Source organism: Penaeus vannamei, chromosome 2, assembly GCF_042767895.1.
Source record: "Penaeus vannamei isolate JL-2024 chromosome 2, ASM4276789v1, whole genome shotgun sequence".
In the NCBI taxonomy this organism is placed as follows: domain Eukaryota; kingdom Metazoa; phylum Arthropoda; class Malacostraca; order Decapoda; family Penaeidae; genus Penaeus; species Penaeus vannamei.
In genome coordinates this window covers 3274143-3284142 of record NC_091550.1, presented here as the reverse complement: position 1 = coordinate 3284142, position 10000 = coordinate 3274143, and the positions used below count along the sequence as shown (strand labels likewise).

General features: G+C 43.6%; 3 protein-coding genes across 8 annotated transcripts in view; all 3 read left to right on the top strand.

Moving 5' to 3' along the window:
- LOC138863584 (uncharacterized) overlaps window positions 1–2077 on the top strand; it is a 5574-nt gene extending 3497 nt beyond the window's left edge. The window contains exons 3-4 of the mRNA XM_070127811.1: window positions 614–667; window positions 961–2077. Of these exons, the coding sequence (XP_069983912.1) occupies window positions 614–667; window positions 961–2077 (1171 nt within the window). The remainder of the gene's footprint in view (window positions 1–613; window positions 668–960) is intronic.
- Window positions 2078–2171: 94 nt separating this feature from the next.
- Window positions 2172–3328, top strand: LOC138863583 (uncharacterized). Its single transcript, XM_070127801.1, has 2 exons — window positions 2172–2179; window positions 2377–3328. Exons 1-2 carry the CDS (start codon window positions 2172–2174, stop codon window positions 3326–3328), a joined length of 960 nt encoding a protein of 319 aa, XP_069983902.1.
- A 4875-nt stretch (window positions 3329–8203) lies between these two features.
- LOC113809425 (glutamate receptor 2) overlaps window positions 8204–10000 on the top strand; it is a 16588-nt gene continuing 14791 nt past the window's right edge. For 4 of the 6 annotated variants that reach the window (XM_070128590.1, XM_070128583.1, XM_070128612.1 and 1 more), the window contains exons 1-3: window positions 8210–8337; window positions 8588–8731; window positions 9259–9327. In XM_070128590.1, the coding sequence (XP_069984691.1) occupies window positions 8271–8337; window positions 8588–8731; window positions 9259–9327 (280 nt within the window). In that variant the 5' untranslated portion in view covers window positions 8210–8270. Of the gene's footprint in view, window positions 8338–8543; window positions 8732–9258; window positions 9328–10000 lie in introns of all 6 variants that reach the window. The other 2 variants (XM_027361017.2, XM_070128598.1) reach the window with 2 other exon arrangements.

Here is a 10000-nt window from a genome sequence, read left to right as displayed (position 1 = left end):
TCTCTCTCTCTCTCTCTCTCTCTCTCTCTCTCTCTCTCTCCCTCCCTCCCTCCCTCCCTCCCTCCCTCCCTCTCTCCGTCTCTCCCACCCTCTCTCTCTCTCTCTGATTGATAAAGCAAAAAAATATATATTTTTTCACTATTCGTAAGAAATACTTCTCATATTCTTTAAGAGATGTTTTACAACAAGGCAAATGATGTTCTTGGAGTACTTTCTTTACGTAGATTCTTTGCTTTCCATTATCTTACATAATGTAAAACAGGAAAAATGGAGAGGGAGAGGAAAGAAAGAGAGAGAGACAGGGAGAAGGAGGGGGAGAGAGAGAGTGAAAGAGAGAGCGATAGACAGAGAGACAGTGAGTGACTGAGAGAGAGATCAATAGACAGAGAGGCAGTCAGTGAGAGAGAGTGATAGACAGAGAGGCAGTGAGAGAGAGAGAGAGCGATAGACAGAGGGGCAGATAAACATACATACCCGATATATAGACGACAGACACATGCACAAACATAAAGGTGGAAAAAAAAGTTTGGTAAATTCACATGAACTGTACATAAACGCACATCCTTGCTGTCGCTCAAGAAAATTAACCTAAGTCCCTAAACACCACATACAGACAACATAGCCATTATGCTTCCACAGCTAGCATAATGACCCTACATGGTTTCAAGTGAGTGTTAAGACCTGATTCCTGACCCGATGTGAAAAGAAACATCCATCAAGCTATTGGTCTCTGGTTTGGTTTTTCGTCCCGATACTAAACCAAGTTAAACACTACACTACTACAACATGGTGTAGGCTGGGGGTCCAGTCCACTACAACACGACGTAGGCTGGGGGTCCAGTCCACTACAACACGACGTAGGCTGGGGGTCCAGTCCACTACAACACGACGTAGGCTGGGGGTCCAGTCCACTACAACACGACGTAGGCTGGGGGTCCAGTCCACTACAACATGACGTAGGCTGGGGGTCCAGTCCACTACAACACGACGTAGGCTGGGGGTCCAGTCCACTACAACACGACGTAGGCTGGGGGTCCAGTCCACTACAACACGACGTAGGCTGGGGGTCCAGTCCACTACAACACGGCGTAGTCAGGGGGTCCAGTCCACTACAACACGACGTAGGCTGGGGGTCCAGTCCACTACAACACGGCGTAGTCAGGGGGTCCAGTCCACTACAACACGGCATAGTCAGGGGGTCCAGTCCACTACAACACGGCATAGTCAGGGGGTCCAGTCCACTACAACACGGCGTAGTCAGGGGGTCCAGTCCACTACAACACGGCGTAGTCAGGGGGTTCAGTCCACTACAACACGGCGTATTCAGGGGGTCCAGTCCACTACAACATGGCGTAGGCTGGGGATCCAGTCCACTACAACACAGCATAGTCAGGGGTTTCAGTCCACTACAATACGGCGTAGTCAGGGGGTCCAGTCCACTACAACACGGCGTAGGCTGGGGGTCCAGTTCACTACAACACGGCGTAGCCTGGGGGTCCAGTCTTCTACATCATGGCATAGTCAGGGGGTCCAGTCCACTACAACACGACGTAGGCTGGGGGTCCAGTCCACTACAACACGACGTAGGCAGGGGGTCCAGTCCACTACAACACGCCGTAGTCAGGGGGTCCAGTCCACTACAACACGGCGTAGTCAGGGGGTCCAGTCCACTACAACACGGCGTAGGCTGGGGGTCCAGTCCACTACAACACGGCGTAGGCAGGGGATCCAGTCCACTACAACACGACGTAATCAGGGGTTCCAGTCCACTACAACACGGTGTAGGCTGGGGGTCCAGTCCACTACAACACGGTGTAGGCTGGGGGTCCAGTCCACTACAACACGGTGTAGGCTGGGGGTCCAGTCCACTACAACACAGCATAGTCAGAGGTTTCAGTCCACTACAACACAGCGTAGTCAAGGGGTTCAGTCCACTACAACACGACGTAGGCTGGGGGTCCAGTCCACTACAACACGGTGTAGGCAGGGGGTCCAGTCCACTACAACACAGCATAGTCAGGGGTTTCAGTTCACTACAATACGGCGTAGTCAGGGGTTTCAGTTCACTACAACATAGCGTAGTCACGGGGTCCAGTCCACTACAACACGACGTAGGCTGGGGGGCCAGTCCACTACAACACGACGTAGGCTGGGGGCCAGTCCACTACAACATGGCATAGTCAGGGGGTCCAGTCCACTACAACACGACGTAGGCTGGGGGTCCAGTTCACTACAACACGACGTAGGCTGGGGTCCAGTCCACTACAACATGGCATAATCAGGGGGTCCAGTCCACTACAACACGACGTAGGCTGGGGGTCCAGTCCACTACAACACGACGTAGGCTGGGGTCCAGTCCACTACAACATGGCATAGTCAGGGGGTCCACTCCACTACAACACGACGTAGGCTGGGGGTCCAGTCCACTACAACACGGCGTATTCAGGGGGTCCAGTCCACTACAACACGGCATAGTCAGGGGGTTGAGTCCACTACAACACGGCATAGTCAGGGGGTTCAGTCCACTACAACACGACGTAGGCAGGGGGTCCAGTCCACTACAACACGGCGTATTCAGGGGGTTCAGTCCACTACAACACGGCGTATTCAGGGGGTCCAGTCCACTACAACATGGCGTAGGCTGGGGATCCAGTCCACTACAACACAGCATAGTCAGGGGTTTCAGTCCACTACAATACGGCGTAGTCAGGGGGTCCAGTCCACTACAACACGGCGTAGGCTGGGGGTCCAGTTCACTACAACACGGCGTAGGCTGGGGGTCCAGTCTTCTACATCATGGCATAGTCAGGGGGTCCAGTCCACTACAACACGACGTAGGCTGGGGGTCCAGTCCACTACAACACGACGTAGGCAGGGGGTCCAGTCCACTACAACACGCCGTAGTCAGGGGGTCCAGTCCACTACAACACGGCGTAGTCAGGGGGTCCAGTCCACTACAACACGGCGTAGGCTGGGGGTCCAGTCCACTACAACACGGCGTAGGCAGGGGATCCAGTCCACTACAACACGACGTAATCAGGGGTTCCAGTCCACTACAACACGGTGTAGGCTGGGGGTCCAGTCCACTACAACACGGTGTAGGCTGGGGGTCCAGTCCACTACAACACAGCATAGTCAGAGGTTTCAGTCCACTACAACACAGCGTAGTCAAGGGGTTCAGTCCACTACAACACGACGTAGGCTGGGGGTCCAGTCCACTACAACACGGTGTAGGCAGGGGGTCCAGTCCACTACAACACAGCATAGTCAGGGGTTTCAGTTCTCTACAATACGGCGTAGTCAGGGGTTTCAGTTCACTACAACATAGCGTAGTCAGGGGGTCCAGTCCACTACAACACGACGTAGGCTGGGGGGCCAGTCCACTACAACACGACGTAGGCTGGGGTCCAGTCCACTACAACATGGCATAGTCAGGGGGTCCAGTCCACTACAACACGACGTAGGCTGGGGGTCCAGTTCACTACAACACGACGTAGGCTGGGGTCCAGTCCACTACAACATGGCATAATCAGGGGGTCCAGTCCACTACAACACGACGTAGGCTGGGGGTCCAGTCCACTACAACACGACGTAGGCTGGGGTCCAGTCCACTACAACATGGCATAGTCAGGGGGTCCACTCCACTACAACACGACGTAGGCTGGGGGTCCAGTCCACTACAACATGGCATAGTCAGGGGGTCCAGTCCACTACAACACGACGTAGGCTGGGGGTCCAGTCCACTACAACACGACGTAGGCTGGGGTCCAGTCCACTACAACATGGCATAGTCAGGGGGTCCAGTCCACTACAACACGACGTAGGCTGGGGGTCCAGTCCACTACAACACGACGTAGGCTGGGGTCCAGTCCACTACAACATGGCATAGTCAGGGGGTCCAGTCCACTACAACACGACGTAGGCTGGGGGTCCAGTCCACTACAACACGACGTAGGCTGGGGGTCCAGTCCACTACAACACGACGTAGGCTGGGGTCCAGTCCACTACAACATGGCATAGTCAGGGGGTCCAGTCCACCACAACACGACGTAGGCTGGGGTCCAGTCCACTACAACATGGCATAGTCAGGGGGTCCAGTCCACTACAACATGGCATAGTCAGGGGGTCCAGTCCACTACAACACGACGTAGGCTGCGGTCCAGTCCACTACAACACGACGTAGGCTGCGGTCCAGTCCACTACAACATGGCATAGTCAGGGGGTCCAGTCCACTACAACACGACGTAGGCTGGGGTCCAGTCCACTACAACATGGCATAGTCAGGGGGTTCAGTCCACTACAACACGACGTAGGCTGGGGGTCCAGTCCACTACAACATGGCATAGTCAGGGGGTCCAGTCCACTACAACACGACGTAGGCTGGGGTCCAGTCCACTACAACATGGCATAGTCAGGGGGTCCTGTACACTACAACACGATGTAGGCTGGGGTCCAGTCCACTACAACATGGCATAGTCAGGGGGTCCAGTCGACTACAACACGATGTAGGCCGGGGGTCCAGTCCACTACAACACGACGTAGGCCGGGGGTCCAGTCCACTACAACACGACGTAGTCAGGGGGTCCAGTCCACTACAACATGGCATAGTCAGGGGGTCCAGTCCACTACAACACGACGTAGGCCGGGGGTCCAGTCCATTACAACATGGCATAATCAGGGGGTCCAGTCCACTACAACACGACGTAGGCAGGGGGTCCAGTTATTGGATTAGTGTTGTCACATACTCGGATAAGTCCAGGTCTTCCGTCTCACTAGGTCTTAATTACCTGGTTCGTTGAGCGAGCAGCGCGAAAACGGTTGTACAAAGGTATTTCCTCCCTTTTGGAGACCGAGGACGAATTCGAATCGACTTTGGACTGAATTGAAATGAACTGATTTGGAATTTCTTAATTTGGCTTATTATGCGCATGATTATTTACAAAGGTCCTCATGAATGTAATATCCCCTTAGTGATATGCGGGATGTTGTAATAGATGTATATTGGTGTATTTAACTGACGTACGCATTATTCTATTTCTAACATTCAGAAAACAGAGTTACATAGCCTGGTTGATGGAACTAACATTATGTAAATACGATTACAAAACCTTTATAGAATGCAGGATATAAAATCAGCCTGATAATGATGATTAAAGAGCATTAACAGTATATGCATATGATTACAGACACATGAAAGCGTATTTCACAATATTCTATTATTCGAACATCACAAATAACAAAGCAACATAACTGAAATTACGTTCATATGTCGAGAGCAAGTGTAACCTAGATGCATTCTTAAAGTTTGCAACGAAGGGCTATTTTCCTATTTCCCGGGGAACACTTTCATACATAAACGCCTTGATAAAGGGCGGCTTACTGACACTGTGAAGATCGCATGAGATGTAGTGCTAATATTGAAAATTTGTGCAAATTATGGTTAGGAATTACAATGTTGCGGAATATCTGGTAATTCTATCTGCGAGGAGCCTGGAGACAAAGGATAGCATAGGGTAATTTTTATTACTTATAATTTACGTTTTTATTTGTTTCGTTATTGTGATCTTATTTGTTTCTTTGGATGTACATTGTACTGAAGAAAAAGTCGTTATCTGGTCCGAAAATGAATGACTTAGGCTAGTATTTTCCAATATTGTCAGTTTGGGTCATCAGTCAAAGTCAGTTTAGAATCATCTATCAAAAATATATGTCAATTATCATTTGATTATATGCATTATTTCATTTCCTTTGTAACAGTAAATATTAACAGATAGCGTATTTTGTAAACTGCTCAAACTTACATACTGTTTTGTTTTCAAGATACGTTTCCATGAAGTCATCACATACAGTTAAGTCTGACAAAAATAAAAAATAAATAAATAAAAAAATAAAAAATAAATAAATAAAAAACTTTACATGGCTACTTCAACGATCGGCCGAAGATTCCCGTTTACATATATATATATATATATATATATATATATATATATATATATATATATGTATATATATATCTTCCATTGATATATATGTATAAAAGTGCTTTATATAACTTACACGTTTTATCTTCCAAAGAACAAAATCGTCAAAACCTTCGGGGAGAATATCGTCTATCAATAATTCTTTCAAACACGAAGAAATGCTAATAAAGTTAAAAAAGAAGGAAAAAAAGCGATTGGATTGTTCTTGAAACGGATAACCTATTACAACCGTTTTAAACATGATAACCTCATGTAACTGTCCCAATTTTGTATGAAAGATCAATAAATAGAAAGGTTGAATAATGAGAATTGATAATGAATCATGCACACATACCAAAGTCGGAAGGTATTCGAAAAAGTGGATAGCAACAGTGTGAAAGTGCGTGCGCTGTAAAAGAAACATGTCATTGAATATTCATAAATCTGTAGTGTACATAAAAAGAATCAGAACTGCTAAGAAATTAACCAGCCGTCACGTGCTGCATTTCCTAGAATCTCGTCCAATACATCAAAAAACTTGAAATCTGGTCGTGTGAGTTATTGATTGCACGGTGCAAATTGCTGCGGACTGGTCGTAGTTTGACGCATATGTCTCGTGTGTTTGTATGTTTGTATATGTATATACATACAGGTAAAAAGATAGATAGGTAAATAATCTTTAAATAGATCCATAGACAAACATAAACAGATATATAAATTAGATAAAGATTACTTATACTTATATATACATACACATACATATATATGTATGTATGTATACATACATAAACGCGCGCGCGCGAAAGAGAGGGGGGAGGGAGAAAAGGAGAGCCGAAAGATTTTAATAGCAATAACACGCATGTATTATCAAATCCTTTATAAAACGCCATTACTCAGAAGGTCCAAACAACATAATGGGTAATAAACTTGAGTTACATATTTTTTAATCCGGCAATATAACAGTTCATGCGATCAAGGTATCAACATTGCGAGTACAATTCCTAGTGCATAGCGCCCTTTAGACAGCAAGTGTGACGACAGAACATGATTTCTACGCTAAATTCAACGAAACTAAACTGACGCTATCATTTCAAATTTCCTCGTGTTACGGCTGGAAGCACGATTTCCAATTCACAAACAAAGTATAAATACAGTGGATACTGCATACATCCCGTCGTGTCAAGGATGACAAACAATAGAGGAGTCAAAGGATGCAGGCGAATCTACACCTTTTAATTAGTGTGTTTGCGTTGTAACTTTGATTGAAAATACCCAAACGCCAACAGTCCATTCTTGTCATTTTAAAGCATCAATTTCCATACGTACACCACGAGCTAGGATTTATGCATAACTACTATGATAAACAAAATTAACAAGCTTCACCCCTCACCTGCCAAAACTGAGAACGAAAACTGCCGATTTTATTCATTTATCTTTGTTATCCTATTACAACACTGAATCTGTAGCAATAAATGAATATCCATGAAGGTACATTTTCAAGGCAAATTAAGGCTTTGTAGAATGTAGGTTATTAAAACACTTGACAACTGATATCCGTGTGTCGTTTTCGTGCAGCCGAGGCAAATGTTACTTGTGTCTGTCAAAATACATATCATTGAATTAATAAACAGTGACAGAAATACTGGAGATTTCGGCAGTAATAACAGGAAAAATCAAGTAATGGGAATGCAAAGCGCTTAAACCTTTATTCATTGGGGGTATTAGGCAATCCGTATTCCCAATAAAAAAGTTTACAAGTGAAGCCAGTTGATAGAGAAGCCTTATGAGGCACTGATAGTATAATTTGTGGAAAGACTGTGCTTGCTGTAAGTACGAACTTACAATGTAGTTTTTCTAAATTTGAAGATACTTGCTATTTTTACTTCACATCGTAATTTATTGTCTTGATTGAACTATGGGGTTTTATTCACCATTCGAAAGTCTGTTGTCAAATTAACAACTCTTGAATCCACAATGGTATATCATTTATATCCTTGACGATAAACAACATGGATACACACAACTTTATTTTCAGTAAGATATCTAATGCAGAGAACAGCTATAACGTATCTCTGTAATAATAACTCAAAAAAACTAATTATTTCCCTCTAGTTGGCTAAAGGACAGCTATACTGAAGGTCGTAGTTCTATCTCTATATTAGATCTCAGAATTTTGTATTCATATTTGTTTCTGGTTATCTATGTACCTACCTATATACTAGCAATTAGAACTCGTATCACCCCAGGCCAAACGAACCACCGACCTACCAGTCACAAAGTGGTCATAGGGAGCCGAACCACAAGTGCAAGATGACGGCCGGTCCGGGGTACCCCATGCTGGCGTTGGTGTTGCTGTGTTGTCTTACGAGTTCCACGGGTAAGATGACTCGTTTATGATGTGAAACAAAAAATAAATAGACATAAATACAAATGGATGTGTACAAATAGATAGATAGCTATGCAGTGAGATAGATATATAGACAAACAGATAAATAAAGAGAGAAATCAATATGTAGTCCTAAAGATACACATATTCATTTATATTCGTGTGATTTGACACAAAAGAAATTACCTTCTCTTTAGATATAATAAAGTAAACGACCCGATTCGTTTTCGAACGCTGCTAGTGGGAGCTAATAAGGCTTTGAAGAGAACCACCGAGGAGGAAGGGGCACCTCGCACGACGGGGACCCAGCTGAAGAACTACGTGCTGGAGGTTCTCTCTGGGATGCGAGTCAGGAATGTAGTCGTTATCACCTCACCGTCTTTTGGTTAGTGGAGAAGAAAGGTTCTGCATGCACACAAGTGTCGATATCTTTCCATATAACATACAGACACAGTATGTGGACATACACCCACCTATATAGTGTAGATACACACACACACACACACATACATATATATATATATATATATATATATATATATATATATATATATATATATATATATATGTATGTATGTATGTATGTAATATATATATATATATATATATATATATATATATATATATATATGTATGTATGTATATGTATATATACACATTTGTGTATGTACACATGTATGTATACACAGATGTATGTGCGTGTGTGTGTATGTATATATATATATATATATATATATATATATATATATATATATATATATATATATTTGTGTGTATGTGTTTAATGCATACAAACACACATACATGCATGTGTGTGTATCTAAGAGTGCATGTATGTACTTCTTCATACTAAACTCATAACCGCATTCATAGCTGCAGTGTCAGGAGTAACCTGCGCCTGTCCTCCTCCAGATGTGAATGACGTGATGGCGAGCATGTGGCACCAAGGACTTACTGCCGAGGTCTTTCGCGTTTCTCAAGGTGGTTTTGTCATTCGAATACTGAAAAGAAATTCCCGCCATTTTTCCTCTATTTATATCTCTATGTCGGCTGACTTGATGATTACTTAAATCTAGTGTTAAAGTTCCTTAAATGAGTTTAAGCTACTTACCATACTTTCTTGATATTGAGTAGACTGTGAGTATGGCACTTTTTTTTTTTTTTTTTTTTTTACGTTTTTTTTTTTGTTCGTTTTTTTTTTTTTTTTTTTTACGTGAAAGTGACTAGCGCTGTAATCACTGCTAACCATGAGGTAGCCAGAATGAAAAGTAGCCTTCATGTGAATTATATTACAGTTGACGACAGAACAGCACGATAGAGTGTTTGAAATTATAATTGCTTATATGGAATTCATGAGTTAGGTTGGGTGGTCTTGTTTAACAGATCTTCACTATGGTACTTCAAAATGATATTTATATTTTTTTCTCTATAATGTCCATGCTATTACGCTTTACCCATTCCACTTAATTCTAAAAAAGAACAATTAATTCTTTTCTTCATACTCGTGTGTTAATTTTACTTTCGGGCCCAAAGCTATATCAAACATAAACGTGTATGTATATATATATATATATATATATATATATATATATATATATATATATATATATATATATATATATTCAAAGCGCATACTTAAAAAAAAATGATTAAT